This window comes from Nelumbo lutea, chromosome 4 (assembly GCF_056320005.1).
Source record: "Nelumbo lutea isolate HS-2025 chromosome 4, American lotus-T2T, whole genome shotgun sequence".
Classification (NCBI taxonomy): Eukaryota; Viridiplantae; Streptophyta; class Magnoliopsida; order Proteales; family Nelumbonaceae; genus Nelumbo; species Nelumbo lutea.
The window spans coordinates 48,626,475-48,649,305 of NC_142687.1; the positions used below are offsets into that span (position 1 = coordinate 48,626,475).

The following is a 22,831-nucleotide window of genomic DNA, read 5'->3' on the forward strand; positions in this document are numbered from 1 at the left end:
CTCTGTTACTCTCTTCGGTTCTTGCAGCGGACCCTTCTCCCTAATCAGAAAAACATCTCAGATGGGTTTCTCTTTTGCCTTTTTTTTTCTCCCCTTCTGAACCAGCCTCCAGTGTCGGCAACAAGTCGTCTTCTCCGAGGGAATCGTGATGTCTTTCTATGGGATTGTAGGTCTGTTCATTAGCTCCTATTTGTGGTGCACAATTTCGTGGAATGTAGGTAGCCCCTTGTTTTAAAGAGAGGAGGATGAGTTATTCACATTTCATTTGATGGTCAGAGGCGAATTGAAAGCTAAGCAGTGGTAATTCTAAAGATCCCCCGGGGGAAAAATAGAGATGTCTCCTACGTTACCTGTAATACGTGGAAGTAGACGTTGAGGCGGGCGGACATTAAGATGGAATAGACCCGCTAATATGCCCAATGTCCCTGCTGCAATATGATGAGAAGCGAACAAGTTTCAAATTCAAAAGGAAAATTTGTTGGAATTGGTAAAACGTGTTCCAGCGACAGGTAACAGGAGTCGTCCTCCGAAAAGGGCACTGGTTCTTAGATTCTCAGTGGCACAATAAATTTCCAGCGTCGTGTACGTTGAAATCAACTTTCTCGGCAGCGCATTCGCTTTACACCACCGGCGTAAGGGAGCTGGTTCTCAGATTCTCTGTAAATGCAAGTATGAATAGCGGTTCCTACTTGATGGGCTATTTTAGTAATTTTAATCGGTCAAAATAACATTGGGGTATTTAAGACTTTTTATCTTCTAATAATGGAAATCTAACACCGAGTACCAAATTATCGCAAATTGAAAGTTCAGGTACTAGATTGTCGTGATTTAAAGTGCGGGTACCAAATTGGCACTCGGCCTAAAGTACAAAATACCTATCGGGCCTTTTCCCTCCCCATCTCTAATTCTGATCCTTATCGGAGAGAAACGTCGCAAAATAAATGATCAAGTTGGATCATTTGTCAAGATGAGGTATCCAAATCCCACCATATAGGAATTTACCTTATTCAATTGGATCATGATTTCAACAAGGATACATCTTATTCATTTTAATAGTGTATAAATTACAAATTAATTCCCTAAGATCCTTCACAAATCACCATTTACGAATAGATACATATACAATGCCATTTTGCAGTAAAACTATCTCAAACATATTATGTGACCTAACCATGAAACAAAGACACAAATATATTTGCTTAGGTGCATAAAAAAATACATGGCGTTAATGGAATATACATTACCATAATAACCTAGTTACTTAAGATTAAAGACACCAACTGGTGGCAGTAGTACCGAAATAGGTGTTGTCTAGTAGAGAACAGAGATAAAATTAAAAAATGGTGAGGTCGAATCAAGATAGAGAGAGAGAGATTGAGAATGAGATTTACTTGTGTTTGGATGCCTTTCAATGGTGTAAAGCTGGAGGAGAGAGACAGCGGTGGTTGTGCAATGTTCGATTGAAAGAGGAAAGAAATCGAGAGGATGATTAAGAGAGAAACAACTAAGAGAGAAGAGAGATGGAGAGGGTGACTCTGAGAGAGAGAGAGAGATAGTGAGGGCGACTGATGGATGGAGGTGACCGAAGGAGGAGAGAGACAGAGAGGGTGACTAAGGGATAGAGATGACTGGGGGAGGAGAGAGACGGAGAAGGCGTAAAGAAAAATGTGAAGATGAATAGGCACGAGGAAAAACCCTACCCAACCTAGACCTATTGCTACTAAAAATGCAATATTTCTAGCAGCAGTCACCTCTTTGTAACCAGAAAATTGCTGTTAGAAAACGACGCCATAATGCTTACAAAATTTTCTTTTATTTTCTCAAAAAAAAATTGCTGCTAGAAATCATATTTCTTGTTGTGCTATTTGTTGTACTTTATTTCACCAAGAAACATTAAAGCATCGTCTTCCTACACTACTCCCTCTTGCTAATTTACAACATGAGTGTAGGCAAGATGTTCGTGAGGCACTAAATATTAGTACTTAATTAGCATGTGCATCCATAATAAAAAATAAAGGGTCTAATGAACTAGATTCTCCACCAAACATTCCGGTACATACAAGGCATAAGAAGAGAAAATTTCATAATTGTGTTGTTAATCTTACTAAGTCATCCAATTGATAAAGCAAAGTAACCAGGACTATGTTGTATAATAAGTCAACTCCACTAATAGATCGATCACCCCAACTTGTTCGTAATACACATAGAAAGAGATGGATTGAGGAGCAACCCCAAGAAAAAAACTAATGGACCCAAAATTGAATTTTTAAAGTACATGTGGGTGTTGAGTAGGAAATGTGGCTCAATGTCAATGAATGTTTAAAAGGAAATCTGGCCTCTCATTCAAGATATCCAAGTTGAATTTTATATTAAATTAGAATTTATAGTGTTAGTACAAGTTGTTAACAATATGTAGACTCTAGTGTATCAAGGAATGGATTAGAAGTCTAACCCCTTTGACAATCTATAATGTTAATAAAATTGTATTTGGATTTTTCTTTATTTTCTCTAGTAATGATATTCACAATTTTAATGCATGTAAATTAGATTATTAATAAAAAATGCTTACATGTTAAATGTCCTTAATTCTCTAAAGGCCAAAATAGCATTTAAGTGATAAATGTTAATAACTTTAATTAGTAGGGAAGTACAAGAAATCATTCAGTCCAGTAAATATTGGATGGCCTATATATATATTTGAGAGTCATATAGAACCATGATTTTTTTGGTTTTTAGATGCATTTGAGGTAATGAATACCACTAGATCACTCGGGTTATAGATGCTTATCATTTTCACTAGTAATTTAAAAGTCGAAAAATCCATTAGTTCTGTTTTGTATCAAATGGTGTAAAAATTTATTAAAAACCATATCATTTGTTAAAAACTAAATGGACTATATATAATTGATAATCATATAGAAGCAAGTGGTTTATTACTTTTTATAAGCATTTGAGTCTATAAATACCACTACATCACTCGAATGATAAATGTTTACCACTTTTATTGGTACTAGTAAGTATGCACGTGCTTTGCATGTGGGAATTCGATATCATGATGATGATAATTATAATGTATCAAAAATTTTCTATAAAATTTATATATTTTTTGTTTTTATTTATTTTTTCATTATAAACCGGATGCAGATTGCAAAATCTAAATCTAATTATGTAAACACCTCATATTGGGCTACAAAGTTATGAATATCATTGACTACCTACCTACTTGGAGGATTCTTCCTTTTGTAATACTTTATTTTTTAGTGTATTTTTATTATTAATTTATTAAATAAAATGTAAGATTTAAAGAGAGGGAATTGAATGAAGTGAAAATTGTACTTCAAACTACATTTTAAACCTCACAAGTAAATATAGATTAAATTCAAAAAATGGGTATTTTTATCAAAAGAAAGCTCCACAATATTTTTCATATTTCTATAATTTTTTTTGTAAAATTTATGTATTTTTTCATTTTTGTGTTTTTATATTTTATTACTTCAGCACGGGAACACATAAGATAATTAGTTGTGACATTTAATTATTAAGTTTTTTATTATAAAAATAATTTCATTTTTGGTTAATTTTAGATTATGTATTTCATTTTCATCACCAACAAAAATATTTTTTGTTTATTACACTTATTTTTTTAAAATGTTATTATCTAACTATGGCTTCATGTGTTGACCAATTTGATTTGGATGGTTGAATTGCTTAGTTTAGGTAAACAATGGTTTTGTTTTTGAGTAAGTTTTAAAATATATGGGTTTATATTGTTAAAAGTATTGGATATATATCTAATTAATAGCATTTATTAGTGAAAAATAACTTAAATATATAATTTAATAAGAGATAATGAGAGTTAATACCTTAAGTATAAGAGTTAATGACAAGGGAATAAATGAAATGGAAAGCATTAATTAAAATTACATTTTCATCTTTCATAGATAAACTAAATAAAAAATATGAGCATTTTAGTTAAGAAAAGTTCCACACCCACATTTGTACTTTTGATAATAGTATAGATATTGAAAGTTGAAGAAACCATCCGGTCTATTTTGTATTAAATGGTGTAAAAGTCTATTGACAACCATCCAGCTTGTCAAATACTAGATGTTTTGTACATACTTAAGAAATGAGAATCATATAAAACCATGTTATTTATTGATTTTTAGATGCATTTGAGGCTATAAATGCCACTAGATTACTTGATTTATATATTTTTACAACTTTTACTTGTATATTGAAAGTCAAAGAAATCATTTGGTCTATTTTGTATTGGATTGTGTGAAAGTCTCTTAATGCCGCTAGATCACCTAAGTGATAGATGTCTACCACTTTTGTTTGTATTTTGAAAGTCGAACAAAATTGTTTGGTTTGTTTTATAATAATTCCAAATAGTGTGAAAGTCTCTTAAAAACCATAAAACCTGTTACATATCGAATAGACTGTACATACTTAAGAAAATCATATTGAAGCAAGTGGTTTATTAGTTTTTAAATGCATTTGAGGCTATAAAAGTCACTAGATCACCTAAGTGATTGATGTTTATCACTTCTATTTGCATTTTGAAAGTCAAAGAAACCATCTAGTCATTTTGTACCAAGTGGTGTAAAAGTCTATTAAAAATCATCAAGTTTGTTCAATATTAAATGGTTTGTACATATTTAAGAATTATATAGAACCATATGATTTATTAGCTTTTAGATGCATTTAGGACGTATATACCACAAGATCACATGAATGATATATGTTTCTAAACCAATGGATTATATAGTTTTATATGATTCTCAAATATGTACAAATCATTTAGTCTTAAACAAATCAAATGGCTTTTAATAGCCTTTCATACCATCCAATATTAAATAGACCCGATGATTTCTTTCTATTTTAAATCATCGATTATAGTGGCTAGCTAACATATATCCCTAAGGTGATAATGTAGTTTTTACAACCTCAAACATACTAGATGTTAACCAACCTTGTAGATAATTTGAAATTACAACAAATCATCCAATTTATTTAATGTCGAATACATATAAGTCTATAAAATGCCATTCAAATTATTTAATACTAGATGATGTGTAGTCTTAACACAGATTCGGAAATCATATAGAACCATATGATCTATTAATTGTTAGATGACTTTGAGTTTATGAGGACCATTAAAACACTTAAATAATAAATGTTAACAACTTTTATTGGGAATTTGAAATTGTAAAAAAATCATCTATTTAATATTAGATGATGTGTACTCTTAATATATATTCAAGAATCATATAGAACTACATTGCCTTTCAATTGTTATATGACTTTGAATCTCTTAAGACCATTAAAGCACTTAAATAATAGATGTTAACCACTTTATTGGTAATTTGAAATTGTAAAAACCATGCAGCCTATTTAATGTAGAATACATATAAGTCTGTAGAATGATCTCCTTTTGTTTAATACTGGATGATATGCACACACTTAGTAAAAAGCATCTATAATTAGAGTAAAAAATATGTTGTCCGTTTTTATTTTTTCCTAGTGGGACCTTAAAAGATCACCTGGTGCATGAAATTTCAAAATATGGTATTTCATCAACTGTTGCAATTAATTCCCTACAAAACCTCGTCACTAATGCCCAACATATACAAAACACTTGCACATTAAAAACTAATGTCCAATAATCCAATCCAAAAGTTGAACAAACATTATAATCTAAAATTCCTACAAACAAATTAACATTGTTTGTTTACATTCTTTGAGATGGTGATACAAATGATCAATTTTACTCAAGAAACAAATACCAGATGTCCAACTTCCCTATTTAACTATCAACTCCACCAAAGATTTGTACCATACCAATCTAAAATAAACAAACTACAATGGAAGAGATATATACAAGTAAGATAATGTTTCAATTTTGAATATAAAAATTAGCAAACTAATAATAATTGTCCAATTAAACCACAAGTGTCTTGAGCACATGATCTTGGGATGTGCCAAGGGAAACTAGAGGAATCAATTGCTACATTGGACTTCACAAAGTTCATTCTTTTTTACCTACATTGACATTTTTTTAATTATTTTTTTTGTCAGAATAGACCATCCATTCGAACCAGACGATAGAACCATCGACCCAACAACCGGTGATCAAAACGGTTCCGTTTTTTGTTCATTTTTTAAAATCATGAAACAAACAAAACCATCCCATGTGTTGGAAGTCTGTCCAACACGTGTCTGGTGTTTTGAACATAACACTCACTATACATATGTGATAGTAAAGAACACACAACATACATCTAAAACCAATCAGATAATCAATAACAAGCCTCCCTAATCTGATAATCAAGAAACTTGAGTTGTGGTACCATTCAGATTTAGTAAAAATGCATTATCATATTTTAACAAACATCAAATATCATATAGTTCAACCCATACACATATAAACTATAGTTCAACAATTTGTCCTAGTAAAAGATAGGGTCATATATGATATCAATGATGATGTGGTGTTCTAGGACTACCATGTATCTATACAAAAAAAAATGTGTTATCTATGATGATGTGGTGTCCTAGGACTGTAATGTATCTATACATAAAATGTGGTTCTAGTATAGTAACCTAGGTCTATCATCAATATACACAAAAAAAATTAGAGCTCCAGCCAAACAATTCTCAATTGAACTATTGGAGTTCCTCATTTCCTTTTGATCTAGTCATAAGCATATAAAGGAAAAAATGGGTCTTCAAGGTTGGGAGTATCTAATCTCTTGATTGCATGTTTCCTGAACTTGAACATAGTGAAATAGAAGTCAATTGTTTTATACCTCTTCTTGTGAGATAATGAGCCCTACCTATGCTTGCACCTCCTCTAGCAAGAGTTGATTTGGATGAAGAATTAACCTCATATACTATTGCACAAGCTTATTTGGAAGAAAAACCTACTTCATATGTTGCTTGGATAGAAGCTGACCTTGAAAAAAAACTCCACAACTTGGATAAGAGTTGCACCATGCACCCCTCCTTGGATAGAGTACCTTTTGCCTAACCATTCAACTTGATTAAGAATTACTAGTTCTAGGCCTCTAAAAGATAAATTTAAGAACACCATTAATGGATGCAGTTCATGAAGGCATTTACATGTTCTCACCTCTAGTCATGTGCTAGCACTAGGAAAAACATGACAATTCCTTTTGTTATGATGAAATACTTTGCATATAGAACAACATCTGACTATCCTTCATTTGAGATTACCATGGTGTACTAGCCCTACTTCACCTTCTCCCTTCCTTTTGACTTTTAGTGGGCACCCAGGATTACTCCTAACCTTTGGAGGACTGATTGGCTTATCTTCTACTCATGAACATTATTTTTCTCCAAGAATAGCATGCACGAAATGACTTTATACTTTCACATAGGTGGACTTAAAAACACAATTATTTTTTGATTACCCTATATGATAAAAAAGAGTTATCCAACCAAGACAAAACTTGTAAGGTTTCAAACTTATATAGATTAGAATTTATGGACAAATAGAAGGAAATCAAAAATTGAGTGAAAATTAAAACAAGAAACATTAAAACTCCAAGGACTAGCAAACAAAATAACTCATGCAAAAAGACAATAATAAAACAAATGAATGAATGATGGATTTCTCACTTTCTTAACAAAAGAAAACACAAGGATTATCCTAAATCAAACCTTTATCAAAAGAATGTTGTTCAACACACAAAATTACGACATATTCCCCATAAGAACACTTTAAATATTGGAGGTATTTTTAAATTTCAATTTTTCCTAATAAAATTTAGGCGGCATTCTTTTTTTTTTTGGATTTTGACAAGGGGGAAAGTTGGTCAATGGGATTTTGGTTCCCATTAACCAAGAATACCATGTTCTTTTTTCAGGTTAATGTGGAACTAGGGAAAGTTTATTTTCTCAGCATCTCCTAGGTGAGTAAATAACTTTCCCACTGGGGGGAAAGATTCCAACACTTAAATGGGACAAAAATGCCCCATTTAATAATGGATTTCTATGGCTAAAATTAGACCTATAAACGGATCGAATTCGAATCGAATCAGGCTAGATTCGAATTTGAAATCAATTATAAAAAACATTATTCGAATTTGATTCATTCAATTCGAATTCGAATTCTATTATTAAATTGAATATTCGAATCAATTCCAAATTCGACCGGCATGAGGCCTATAATCTTAAATGACTGATTTTGGAAAGAAAAGCAAGTAATTAGCTTGAGAAAAGAGGTGGGGGATTGACGGTGGCAGTCATAGGTTTCCGACGGTGAGCCAAGTGTGAGTGTGTGACGGCGGCAGTTGTGGGTTCTTGACAATGCAAATGCGATGGTAGTGAGCAGTGTTGGCCGGTGATGTTGGACTGTTGCAGAACAATGACCCGTGATGTTGGACAGTTGAGGGCCTTGAGGCGTTAAGTTTGAGTTTGAGTAGCGACGAAGGAGATGGTAGTTGCCGGTGACCGGTGCTCAACTGCTATCATTGATGCTGCCATTGGTGCTGATAGCTTGCAAAGATTGGAAATAAAATAAAAAAAAAAGGGAGAGAAGGGAAGAGAAGAGAAGTGCGAATAAAAAAGACGGAGGGAGAGGGAGGAAGAGAAGAGAAGGAAGAAGACTGAAAGATAAACTTGAAAGAGGGAGAGGAAAGGACAAGAGAGAGAGAGGGAGGGGAGAGGAAGGGTCATTGAGAAGAGAGAGAGAGAGAGAGAGAGAGAGAGGAGAGGCTCGAGAGGGGAGGGGAAGGGTCATTGAAATGACCACTCGAGTATGTAGGTGTAGGTGACATCATTTGTCAGTTTTTTTTTATGAGGGACATGACCCCTCTTTAAGACTTTAAATGTATATAATTATTGCTAATATATATTAAATGTATATAATTAATCGAATTTGAATTTTAATCGAATCGGATCAACACCAATTCAAATTCAAATTCGATAAGCTAATCGGTAAAATGTATAAATTCGAATTCGACCGTTAAATTTATTGAACCATTCGAATTCGATTCAATTATGTCGGATATCAAATTCGGAATCGGATAATCGGATACCGTTTACACCCCTAGCTAAAATGGTCATTTTCTTTTTTACTTGAGAAATAAAAGAACATGGGTAAATACACTTACTTGGGCAAGTGTTTCCCAAGAAAAACTTAGCCAAGTAATTGCATTTACCCGGGTAAGTAACTTACCAAAAAGCGAACGGGGCTTATAATGTCATCGAATTCAATTGAGAATGGTTTTCATTTGATAATATTCTATACATACTCTTGACTAAAAATTTACCATTACTAGCTCCTGTCCAAACATACTTATCTCGATCACCTCTAAATAGCGGTGGTAGTTTTCAAGCCAACCCGCCCAACCCACCCATTTATTAACAAATTGGCCTATAGGCGGAGCTGTTTATAATTTTGAATTGTTGTAGGTCTGCAGTTCAAATCAGAATTTTGAGGTGGAGTGCAGTATAAAAATCCCTAAAAGTAATGCCCTAGCCATTTTCCACCTTTTTTTTTGCAGATGATGTTTTAAATTTTGGAAAATCTAATGGAGATGGCATTGCAAATGTGGCTGATCTACTCAAAGAATTTCAAGGATTGTTTGGTTTGAATATTTATTTTCAAAACACTTGTGTTTGATTCAATAAGAAAACTCTAATTAAAGGTGCAAAAAATGATTAAAAAGCAATTAAAAATGTAAAACTTAAATTCAAATTGTAAATATCTTGGTGTTCCTCTTTTGTGGTCAAAGCAAAAATCTAAGTCTTTAGAATTTATTTTGGAAAAAATGAGAAATAAATTAAGTGGAAATTTTCATCTCTATCTTATGTTGGAAGATAGATTTTGATTCAATCATTGTTACAAACAATTCCTAATTATTGTATGACAATTACTCAATTACTAAAGAAAACTATCAATGAAATTGAAAAGGTTCAAAGGAATTTTGGGTGGAATGGGAAGAGTAATAAGGATTTTAAGTGGTCAAAATGGGAGAATTTTTTGTTATCCGAAGAAAGATGGGGTTTAGGTTTTAAAAATGCTTCTTTTTTTAATCTTGCTTTGAATTGTAAGTTAGAAGGGAGGTTCCTCAATAAAAAGAATGCTCTGTGGGCTAGGTTGTTGAAGAGCAAGTATCATTCTAACATTGAAAATTTTCCTAGAAGAGTTTTAAATAAGGGTCTGTTTGATTGCTGAGAAAATTGGACTGAGAAAGGATGGGATGAGAAGAGGAAAATTTATTTTCTCAGTTAGTTATAATGTGTTTGTTTGCTAAGAAAAATTTTGTTAGAAAATCCACTTTCTAGTGTTTGTTTTGCAAGAAAATTTATAGGAGAACCATCCCATGGTGGTTCTAAACAAACTACATAAACAAACTACCAATATCTAATTACATAATTAATCCAAAATTTACTTAGCAAATACGATTTTAACTGAAAACAAGAGCATATATCAGACATTAGCAAATTTAAAGACAGAAGCACAAAAATGGAATAAGACCTGTGATGAATAGATTTTATTCAACTGGAATGAAAATTGTACTGAACTGTAGTACTAGATTATGAATATAATTTCAAAATCCTTTCTTTCAGAGTCATTAATTGTGAAAATTTATATCCAAAACAGTAATTAGAAGAGACAGAACAAAAGAAACCAGAACAATTAGATATTGACTTCCTAATACAGAGTTCTGCTTACATCCTATCTACCATGGACAACCATTAATTGCTACCCAGCTGCAGATAAAATTTTAATCAATTTGCATTGCGAACATTAGTACTCACTCTTAGAACAACTAAATAACTTCACAGCCTGATGGTAACAACGCAGAATTATTTGTCATGCACAGGAAACAAACGATAGCACAACAAGGAAAAGGCGATGGGATTAAAACCTTTAACATTTGCCCAGAGATAAACCTCATCGCTATCTGGGCTAAGATCAACTTCCTCTACAGGCTTGTAGATGACACGTTGGGTCTTAAAGAACCACCCCATGGTAGAAAAAGCAAAGACCCTTCAAAGCCCAAACCCTAAAACACTCAAAACATAGGAGATAATGAAGCAGAGAAATCAGAGGGAGATGAACATGCTTAAAAGGGAAGGGAAAGAGAAATCCCAACTAAAAGATTTAAGAAGTAGGGGGAGAGTGCCTAAAATTGAAGAAATTAAATGAAAACCCAACTGAAAATGTTGGCTTGTAATTAAGGAACGAAAAGTGAACAAGAAGAGAAGAGGGAACAGGGAAGTGGTCGACTGATCGCTTTCGAGTGCAATCGAGAAAAGAAAGAGGATAGCGAAGAGATGCATCTTTCTTCCTTGTGGCTTGCGGGCTTCTCATCAATTTATGGACTTGAGACTGAGAAAAAGGGCTGAAGCGTTGTTGGCCACTTACGCCATCACATGGCGAGCTGTGTCAAGACCCTCTTCTCTTTGCTTTTGATTTTGGTAAGGTCGGTCGCACGCGTCCGCGTCCGGCGGCGATTGGGAGGAGTAAGGTCAGTCTCCCTCTTCCGTTATGCTCTGCAATGGCGATTTAGGGTCAAGACGCGGGCGTGGTGTGTTAGGGTCTTGGCGGAGGGCGTGGAGTGGGGGTTCAATATAGAGGCGACGCTTCTGATGGCGACGCTCAGCAGCAGCCTCCTCCGTTGAGGAGTGAGCAAATGAGCGAACAGAGAGGAGGTTATGGTTGGGATGTTGGAGGAGGATGTGGTGATGATCGGCGGTGGTGGTGGCGGTGGTGGAAGTGCTGATAACAGGAAGAAGATGGTTAGTGGTGGAGAGAGAGAGAGGAGATGATTGACTTCTTGCTCTGACAAAGCCCAAGTAATTTTCTTAGCGTTTTCTTTTCTCACCGGGGTCACACTATTTTGGTGTGACCCCGCTCACTTATTTTTGGGATCCCGCGTCCCTCTTGTTTCTCATCCCAAAACATTTTTTACTGGTAAACAAACACAAGAAAGGGAGAATGATTTGGAAATATTCTTTTTTCTCATCCCTTTCTCAGCAATCAAACAGACCCTAAAACTTTTTCAGTTTGGAAAGCGATTTTTAGAGCTTTTCATAATACGCTTCCTAAGTTGGATGTGTATGTTTATAGGAAATCATATTTAAATATTTGGTCTTTCCCATAGTTCATGAGTAATAATGTTGTTGAGTTTCCAATGGGACCCATGAATAAGAACCAATAATCTTTCTTAGTTTGAGACTTTGTGGATCATAACTCTAAGAATTGGGATAGAACTAAATTAAATCAAGTGTTTCGAAGTGTTGTTGTGGATAAAATTGTTAATGCTCATGTCTTTAGAGGTAGGAGTGGCGATTGGGCGGGTTTGGGTTGAGCTTCAACCCAACCCACCTGACTTCCCAACCCGTTTATGAAAAATTAAATGGGATGGCTTCAACCCAAACCCACCATAAGTCCATAACCCAACTCATTAAATTTTCACCTACATAAATTGTAAAAAAATATAACTATAAAACAAGAATGTATAAATAAAGATAGAAAATGCAAAAAAAAAGACATAGTTAAAGAAAAATAAAAATTGCAAAATAATTATGAAAAAACATAGAAAATGAAGAAAATAAATAAACTACAAAAAACAAAGAAATACATAAAAAAAAAAAGAGAATCGCAAAAATAGAAGAAAAATGATATAAATTACAAAAATAGAGAACACACTTTAAATTATAAAAAAAAAGAATAGAATTTGCAAAATAAAATAAAAATTTATAAAAATATATTACAAAATTACACAAATTTCATTCCATGGGCCCCAAATACGTCTGTCTAGACTTGTAATGTGGGCCGTGCTAGCATGGCACAGATTGAAGGTGGCCTAGATGCCATCCTGTGTCATGCTATTCTGGGCCTTGGGCCTTGGCAGGCCATGATTGGGCAGCCCAATCCCCTTCCCAAGTCAGGGCAGGCATGGTTGAGGATGTGTTAGGCATTACAACTCTATGGCCCTTGTCATGTTGGGTTGTGCTAGCACGCCACCTGCCTGACCCAAATTATAACACTATGTAGATAGTAGACTTGTTGATGGACTTAGTAGCCCGACAACCAAACCTAGTCCGACCCATTCTAAATCAGGCTTGGAAATGTTTTAGGCTCATAGGCTTGGGCTCGGGCTTTAAACATCGGGCCCAACTATTTTTCGGGCCAAGCTCGACTTTCCTAAATAAGCTCAGCCTAAGCCCGAGTATGACATGATAATATATATATATATATATATATATATATATATATAGTAAACAATATAATATATATTATTTATTATAAAATATAGAATATATTATTAATAATATGTAATTAATATAATATAAAATATTTGTCTAGATTGGGCTTCAGGCTCGGTCTTGGACTTTGAGCTCAAGATCTAGGCCTAATGGTCGGGTCGGGTCAGATCGGATTGGGTCATAGTCATTTTCTATTTATAAAGGCAAAAAAGCCCGACCTGACCCATAAATAGTCTACTAACTGACAAACAAAATGCATTAGAGTGTTGCATAAGACTGGGAACATAAGTTGTAGGCTCTACTTAGCAGTTTGGCTTGTCAATGATACTCGAAAATTTGAGGCTTGACCCGACATCCAATCTGGATATCTCGAGTTTAGATGCTGTATTTATGTAATTAGATCAGATTCAGACTTTGTAATCTACATCGAATTAATAATTGGATCGGATTCAGAATTGACTCCACTCAATCCAACTAAACTTTGAATTCGATTATATTATAATATTTATCAGTTTTAATATATAAATTTTATATAATTATATTTAAAATTATAAAATATATAATTTTATATATTATATTATATATGAATCTCTATATATAATAAATTCAATATATATATTATCATTAATTTTTTATATATAAAAGTTAAAAAATAATTAAATTTTTATTTTATCATTTAAAAAGATAAGGTATAATCGAATTAAATCTGAGTCTGTTAGGATTCGAAGTCAAATCCGAGGTCTTTAAATATGATTGAATTTCAGATCGGATTGGATGCAAGCTTTCTACAATTAGATTAGAGTTGGATCTTGCCGAATCTGGTCTGAATCCAAACTGATTACGGCCCAATTAGCAGCCACACACATGGTAACTTCTAGTTCCAACGGTCAAATGCCTTTATTTATAAGACCTGGCCTAACTGATCGACAGAGGTGCTCAATGTGCCTAATCACATTTTGTGCATAGTTTGGTTGTTTAAGATAAATATAAAAATATATAAAAAGCCTAATTGATGGATGCTCGTTGGATACCCATCACCCAACCTGCCCAACCCATTGAAATTCTTTTTATTCGGTTGACCCACCCGCTAAGAACCCATGACTAATGCGAAAATATATATAATAGAATAAAATAAATAGGATAAGTTGAGAATAAATAAAAATAACAATATATAATGAGAGAATAAAAACATCACAAGATTCGGAAGCCCATCCGGTGGGCGGCCCCGTCTCAGGACTGCATTAAAATCAATTTTGATGCGTCTCTTTACTTAGATGGTCATTGTTTTGTTGTCTGCTTAGGTGGCCTTACATTTTCATCAATTTCGGATCATTATTGAAGGTGACTCAAAGTTGGTGATTTCGTGCCTCAATCAGGAGACAAAACCCCCTTGCAAGATGAAAAACATTATTAAGTGCTGCTTGAAGATGAAGAATACCTGTTCTAGAAGTCTTTTCTTTTGACATGTTTACAGAGAAGCGAATCAGACTGCAGATTGGATGGTGCACGAAGCCCAAATTGCTATGTCTGAGTGTTTATCTTTTAATTTCTCTTCCCTTCCCCCTTCCCCCTTCTCTCTATTTGTTTAGCTGACCTTTGGGAGCGCGCTACCCCCCGTTTGTTGTAGTGCCCTTTGGGGTTTATTAACAAAAAAAAGAATATAATAATGATTATTAGGGATGGTTATGATATTCCCCCTGGGACAATGATGATTATTAGGGACGAGGACTAGAATGATTTTCCTCACCCTGTGACAGAGATACGGAAATTTTCATGATACATATTGTACTTGCGATCGAATCCCGCCTAGGGGATGGGCTACCCCATTGTATAACCCTTCACAAGATCATATATATAAAAAAAAAAAAATCAACTGCTCAACCAGTCAACCGTTTGAACTGTTCTATCCGGATGGTCGAACCCGGTGGGCCGTGGCCAATGGGTTCCATTCCCGGATCGATTTTTAAAACCTTAGATCTCCCCTGTTTGGTTCGAACTTCAAACCCCGGAGACCTGCTTGTTTAGCAGTTGGCACTAAACTCTAAAATTCCTCGAGGGGTTGTAAAGCTCACTCAAATTTCCGATGAAAGCTCCAAAACTTCCCGCCTGCAGGGCATGGGGATTCCTGTCCATGGCTTTCTTTCTTCTTATCTTCTTCATCGACGGTGTTGTCGCTGGCTCCCATCGAAATGGCAGTCTCGAGTGGCAGATTCTCACCAAGAGAAACTTTTCGTCGCAAATTCGACTTCATCCGAACGTATTGCTCTTCGTTACGGTTCCTTGTAAGAAACTCTTCCCAGATCCACCTTTAAATCATACATATTATTAACATTTCTTGCTTTATTTGGTCGATCAACTACTCGCTTTATTGATTCTTTTAACCAGCATTGTTTGTATTGAAGGAAGTATGTGTTGTATAGATAATAAGTTTACAGTTTAACTACAATGTTTGGTTGGGCCAATAGATTCCGCGAGAAAAAGTTGACTTTGTGACTTTTATTTAATATTTAGATATTTAGTTTAAGAAGATACTATCTTTTGGGGTTTTATAATGTTAATTTTCTCATTGAAACGATATAGGGAAAAACATAATCTTATTGGAACAAAATTGCATTTGTTAAATTTTATTTTTATTTTTAAAGCCACTTTGGAAGTAAGGATCTTATAAATTTGAAAAAAATAGACATGTTTTTGGGAATGAAAAGAAAGGCTCCTTCCTGATTGTTGGGATTTTCTAAAAGGGATCTGATTGATGCTTTTATTGAATTTCGCATTAGAGGATTTGTCAGTTAGAGAGCTAGCGCTACCTTCTTAGTGTTAATATCTAAGATACCAAAAACTTGCCACCCTAGGGATTATAAACCCGCCTGCCTGGTTGAATTGTCTACAAGATAATGTAGAAGTTCTCTCATTGAGGTTAAATGACATACTTCCAACCATTATAACAAAATCCCAAAGGGCCTTTATCAAAGATGGATGAATTACAGACCTAATCTTGATTACCAATTGATATGTTGGAGAATATAAGAGAATTGGTTGAAAGTGGATTAGTCTTTATTGGAGGAGGTGATTGAGAAATATGGGTTTGGGGAGAGATGGAGGAAGTGGATCATGGGGTGTGTGAAAACCTATAGTTGTTCTTTTTTTTTTTTGATAAATCCTATAGTTGCTCTATTTTAGTCAATGGTGTAGTTAAATATTTTTCCTAGCAAAGAGGGGATTAAAGTAAGGGGACCTTCCGCTCCCCATTTCTTTTCATTCTTGTAGTAGATGCTTTCAATTGAGTGACTAATAGAGCAGGTGGAGAGATGTGGTTTGATTAGGGATGGAAGATAAGCATTGATGAAATCACAATCACATATTTACAATTTGCAAATGATATCACTTTGTTTTGTGAGGATGTAGGAGAGAGTGGGGTTTTGAATTTAAGACTCTTGATAGAAATTTTTGAGAGTATGTTCTTTTTGAGCAAGGTACATCTAAGAGGGATCACTTAATTATTTGGGATATTGTGTGTGGGAGTAAGGTGGAAGGGGGCCTTGGTATTGGGTAAGTATTCATTAAAAACCAGACTATTGGGTAAATGGCATGATGTAGCTAAGAGTATTCATGGCTTGATAGTTGGTGGTTGGGATGTGGGTTGGCTGCCCAAACTACTCATGTTGCTCCTTGGAAAGCTGTTTCATCACTTTAAACTTTCCTTCAACACATTAGAGCGGAGGTACATTCTAGGACCAATCCAAATTATGAACTGATTTGTGGTGGGGAAATTTCAAGTTCTCTTTTCATTACCCACTTATTGTCTCTAAAAATGCCTTGGTTTTGGATTGCCTTTTGTTGTCTCAAATTGGGTTCTTATGGAATTAAATTTTAGGAGGAGCCTTTGAGAGGGGGAGATTTGTGAAATATCCTTGCTTATTGACTCTTTAGAGGGTTTTAATTGGACTTGTTTGAGAGGGATTACATAGTTTGGAATGCTTGTACATCACACTTGTTCTCTCATGCTTCCTTTTTTAATGCTCTTCCCTTGATAATTCTCTGAGTTTGAGCTTTTTGGTGAAGGCTGTCTAGGTAGGGATGTAAACGGATTGGATCAGATTCAAATTAGGGTATATTCGAGTCTGATACGACATTGTTAAGGGGAGGTCAGATCCGATCCGGTCTCATAAACATGGATTTGAATTCAAATCCAATGAGACTGTCGGATCTTTGGATATGATCCAACACGATTTGATTTCTTTAAAAAAAATAAATTATTAAAAGAAAAATAAAATATAACAATTTAAATAAATAAACACAAAAAATATAAGTATCTTTTCAACTATTTTGATCTTATATATGCATGTTTTTTATAAAAAAATAAATAATATAATAAATTTACAAAAATGCAATATAAATAATATATTTATAAATAAATAAATAACATATGCATATACGTGTTATACATATTTTATAAATAAATAAACGAATAACGTATATATTGGATTTGATAGGGGTGATACGAATCCGATCTGATTTCTGGTCAGTTCCTATTATCCGATCCTAAGATCCAAACTGGGAAGATTCGAGTTTGACAAAATAGGATCGGATCATGATCCCATCCAGTTGCACCCCTATGTCTAGGGAGGCCTATTCCACCAAAAATTGAGCCTTTTTCTTGGGGTGTTACATGAGAAGATTAATACTTGTGCTAACCTTCAAATGAGAAGGTCAAATTGATCTATCTCTCCTAGCATGTGCATTCTTTGCAGAGTTGGTTATGAGACAGCCTCACACTTACTAATCTCCTATTATTTTGTTTGTACTATTTGGAACTTTTTCTTTTCTCTTTTTTGGTTGTGGGTGGAATCTCCCATTATACCTTAGGAGCCTGTTCTTGGTGTCCTTTTCTCCATCTAGAAACAGGGGTAAGCCACCATGGAAATGCATGAGGCCAGCTGTTTTATGGACGGTATGGGAAGAATGGAATGGGCTGATATTCTTTGATAAATACCAAATTAATGATTGATGGCAACAATCTTGGTAATGGTGAAACACTGGGTAAAGTGGCAAACTCTTCTAAAGTAAAGGAGAAGGCTAGCAAAACAAGGCTGATTTCAAGTGGGTTTAAGAGTGCAAATAGGCTGGTTGATGCCATAGCAAAACAAGGGATCACAAGTCAGCAATTTTATTGGGCATCTTTGTAGTTTACTTTTGTGCACGTGGGAATTATACTCCTGTAATCAAATTGTACTAATCCACCTTTAATCAATTTAATAAAATAACTTTTGCTGATAAAAAAAAGTAAAGAAGGCTAGAATTGAGTGGCAACCACCAACAGGACACCGACTTGAGCTAAATTTTGATGGAAACTCCTTAGGCAATCCAGGCCCAGCAGGAATTGGGGGAGTGTTTAGAGATAATGGCATTTTATTCAGGTTCTAGTGGAGTAGGAGATTTTATTAAAGCTGAAGTATTGGTGCTGCAACAAGGGCTGAGGTTAGCTAAGCAGTTGGGGTTTCAGCAGATAGAAGTGGAGGGAGACTAAACTTGTCATCTCTTGGCTAAGCAGCAATGATCCATAAGCTTGGAGCAATAGGCAGACACTAGGGAGATTGTTACAGTTGTGAGAGAAATGGGAGTTACCTTTAGGCCATAGTTTTCAAGGCATCTAGGCGACACTGGGGCGCCTGGTCGCCTAGGCTATAAAAATTTTATAATATAAAAATCTGACTTTTGGCCAGTTTCCTAATTTTATATACCATCCAGCATGTATGTTAATTGAAAAAATAGCAATTCTCTTTATTAAGAACATTAAATTTCCTCTAAAAATGTGACAAATCATCATATCTAAAAGATAAAAATCTTGTACATATATTAATTTCATTATTTTCAAAAGTAATACTACCATAATAAGTATTTAATAGAGAAAATTCATATTAATTAGCAGCTATAGATGGTTATCAACTTTATATGATAAATATTCAAGATGGAAAGTAAAATAGAAAAAAAACAAGGATGAAGTTTCTGTTTTATTTAATTAGAGAGAGAGAGAGAATAGAAAAAATAACTATTATTCTATTCTTTATTTCCTCTTTCTTTTCTTTTTTTCTTTCTTTCTTTCTTTCTTTTTCTCTTCTCAAAACCCTTTGATCTTTTAAATTTCAATAATAAAACATTAAAACAAAGTATAATTGATATATATAGCATATGATAAAATGTATTAACACATACGTTAATAAGATACATCAATATAAATGATATTATAAAAGGCGCCCGCCTTGTCATTTTTGTCGCCTAGGCGGGCACCTAGTCGCCTAGTTGCTAAAAGTCAAGGCGTTTGGGCGAGGCGCCCAGCCAAGGGTGCCTAGTTGCCTAGGCTACGCCTTGACAACTATGCTTTAGGTGGATTAGGGTGGAAAATGGAATAGCAGATTGTTCGGCAAAGCAAGGAGTTGGTGGGAACAACTTTTTGGGCTGTATTATAATTGGGATAAAGTTCAAAACCAAAATGGGTGGCTGGGGATTGACCTAGCCTTTTGTACTCTATCACCTTTTAATTATTGAATGAAATTTCCGTTGCAGATAAAAAAGGGTGGCACACTGGTCAAAACTTCCAGCACTGTTTACTTGTACTTCTTATGATAATATGACTAGAAGTTGACAAGCCATTGTTAATTCATCTACTGCTAAACTGAGAGCAAAGATCCTGTGGAGGCTGCATGTCCCGCCCTTTTTGAAGATGAGCTTTGATGGATGCTACCTTGGTTAACCAAGGAAGGTCAGGAACCGGACAGGTTTTCAGATGTGAGAAGGGGCGGTTATGGCTTTATATGTAGGACCTATTGGTTAGGAGACTCAATGGTGGTAGAATTGATGGCAGTCTTACATGGGGCTAAGGCTGGGAAAGAATCTACATTACGAAAACATCATAATAGAGGGGGATTCCCAGGTGGTGGTGAGATGGTTGAGGAGCAAAGATTGAGAACATGGATTTGTACATACATATTAATAGAAATCAAATTCTCGGCATAAGAATTGGTTGTCACATTTCAGTGGGTTCCAAGATATTCAAACAGCACGATTGATGCCTTAGCTAGACAAGGGGTAAACAGAGTGGTAAGATTTTCAGGGGAGGTTCCAAAGGAAGCCTAATGTAAGAATTGTTGGGGTAGTTAGTGTATGCTAGTTTACCAATCATCATGTGAATTTGATGGAATGATATTTGTATGTGAAAACAGCCTTTTCCTCTCAACTAGCTTCTGATAAGTAGATTATCCTTGGGGCTTTCCTATTGAACTGCTTCTAAATGATCTATCTCCTGCTGCAATGACTAAAATGTTGACTAGAGGTTGGAGGAGGATTTCAGAAAAACTAAATTGATTCTGGAATTTTTTATGGAGGAAAAAAGAAGCTTCGTTCTGGCTACCCATTTTTTTTTGAAGAGAAAAGAAATTTCATTACAATTATCAAAAAGAAAAGAAGTTTCATTAATCTAAAGAAAAATTACAGTCAAGAGGTGACAAGATGTCACTTCACCATACATAACAGAGTTGGAACTATAAACTGAAAACTGAGAGGCATTACAAATGAAATTCAAGAGCATTCCAGAAATTCTCCCCCAGATCTGATTTACCGATTTGAACAAATTCTGGGAGCACCCAAGTCCAGTCTACCACTAGTTTTCCTACCATAGCCACAAGTGATTCAGTACATTTAGGTTTATCTTCAAAAACTCTTCTGTTCCTTTCATTCCGGAGGATCGAGCAAACAGCAAAAGGTATGTGACTTCCAAGTCATCTTTGCTTTCCTGCTACCTCCGATTCTTGGCCAAGGCTGAGAATATTTCTGCTGCTGATCTTGGCTGAAAAACTATGACCCTGAATAGTAAACAGTAGAATTTCCAAATAAAGTTTGCAATCTTGCAAGTGAAGAATAGGTGTACTACTGTCTCCTCATCTAAGAGCACAAAAAACAGTAATTGGCCAAGCTGAGCCCTCTACTTTTTAAGTGATCCACAGTTAATACGCTGTCCAGTGCAACCAACCAAGCAAAGGATTCCACTCTAGGAGGGATAAGGTTCCCCCAGATCCCTTCCAGTTGATCGTTCACCAATGCCAGATAAAAAGACTTCACAATGAACACTCCATTTTTGCACTCTTTCCACCATAGTCCATCTCTCGAGGAAGTTGAGACCGTTCTCTGCTATAGCTTTTTCGGTAGCTTAGTGCACTCCTCTATCTCCTGGTCCAATAAAGGTCTTCGAAATTTGGGGCACCAAATGACCTGATCACCCCTCATCTCAAAGCACTCATCCACCTTGACTTGATGATCAGTCAGCCTATATAACTTTGGGCACAACTCACACAATTTCTTTTCTTCACACCACTCGTCTTCCCAAAATCTTATTCTTGACCCATCTCCTACCTCGAAGCTTACTGTGGTTTTGAAATCATGGTTGAACTGCATTATTCCTTTCCAGACACACACCGTATAAGAGTTGGAAACCTCCCTCGACTTACCACCCAAACCTCGCCAACCCTCCCAAATATCTACCAAATCCTCCCCCACCTGAATCCTTGTAATGAGGTTTTTCCTACCCATTGGAGGAGGAAGATCAGAGTTGAGGCCAAAACATTCATGTTGGAGGAAGTTATAACCAGAAGAAGAACAGTCCTGAAAAACAACGAGTTGACAAAGGCATTGGCTCTGTTGAAAGGAAAGCCAGTTCTATGGTTCAAAGGGTTTTCTTGAAGGTGTTATTCACTCAGTGAGACTGTTAAACTAGGTCTCAACCAAAGGAGACACTTTTTATGGTGCAGAAATGAGGAGAAACAGTAACCGAGCCACAGAGAGTAGTGCTGAAGGTTGATTTGCATCCTAGAAGGAAAGCTAGCCACAGGTTGGAGAGAAGTTGCTGAATCCTTGCAGCAATACCTCTCTGTTAGGAAAGATCAGGCCTGAGAAAGAAAATGTTCAGGGGAAAGGATTTCGTGGTGAGGAGGAAACAAGTAACTGAGCCATAGAGAGTAGTGATAAAGCAGGAAGAACAGGGATTGATGGAAAGAGGAGAAAGCAGGAAGAACAGGGATTGATAAAGTAGTGATAAGGAAGTTAGCACAAGACTGGAGAGTTTAATTTATATGGACAAGAAGGGTGCCAAATTGCATGGATGCTCTAGCCAAACAAGGGGCCAACACTCAACAGGGATATCTTATTTTGGGGAATGACACTTGGGGATACTAGTACTAGTAGTTAACTGATGTACCATGCTTTGTAATTAAAAAATGTTTTTCAATTAATAAAGTTTTCAGTTACCAATTAATAAAACCTGCTAGGCTTTTTTACCTGCCTCCATCTGGTTATTTTGTCTATTGTTGTTATGAGTTCCTCCATAGTCTGATTCTAATGAGCCAACATAACAATCAAATCAAGAATAATCTTTGGGATGCTGCACCCTCCTTGAGTAGCTGCTTTGATGCATTCAAGGTTATAAAAGTGGATTTGAAGGGGGAAAAAACCATGTTTCCACATATTTAGGTAAGGGAAAGGGAAAAGTGGATCCTGCATGCATCTAGAGGGAGGGAAGGAGACCTGATTA

The 22,831-nt window shown here is 35.2% G+C and overlaps 1 protein-coding gene across 7 annotated transcripts in view; it reads left to right on the forward strand.

Moving 5' to 3' along the window:
- The first annotated feature begins 15,122 nt into the window (after nt 1-15,122).
- The window catches only part of LOC148855649 (uncharacterized), a 69,596-nt gene continuing 61,887 nt past the window's right edge, over nt 15,123-22,831 (forward strand). The window contains exon 1 of one of the 7 annotated variants that reach the window (XR_016094800.1): nt 15,123-15,533. Coding sequence is in view for 6 of the 7 variants with exons in the window: in XM_088940966.1 (XP_088797092.1) it covers nt 15,335-15,533 (199 nt within the window). In the remaining variant the exon portion in view is untranslated. The remainder of the gene's footprint in view (nt 15,534-22,831) is intronic. The other 6 variants (XM_088940966.1, XM_088940967.1, XM_088940962.1 and 3 more) reach the window with 6 other exon arrangements.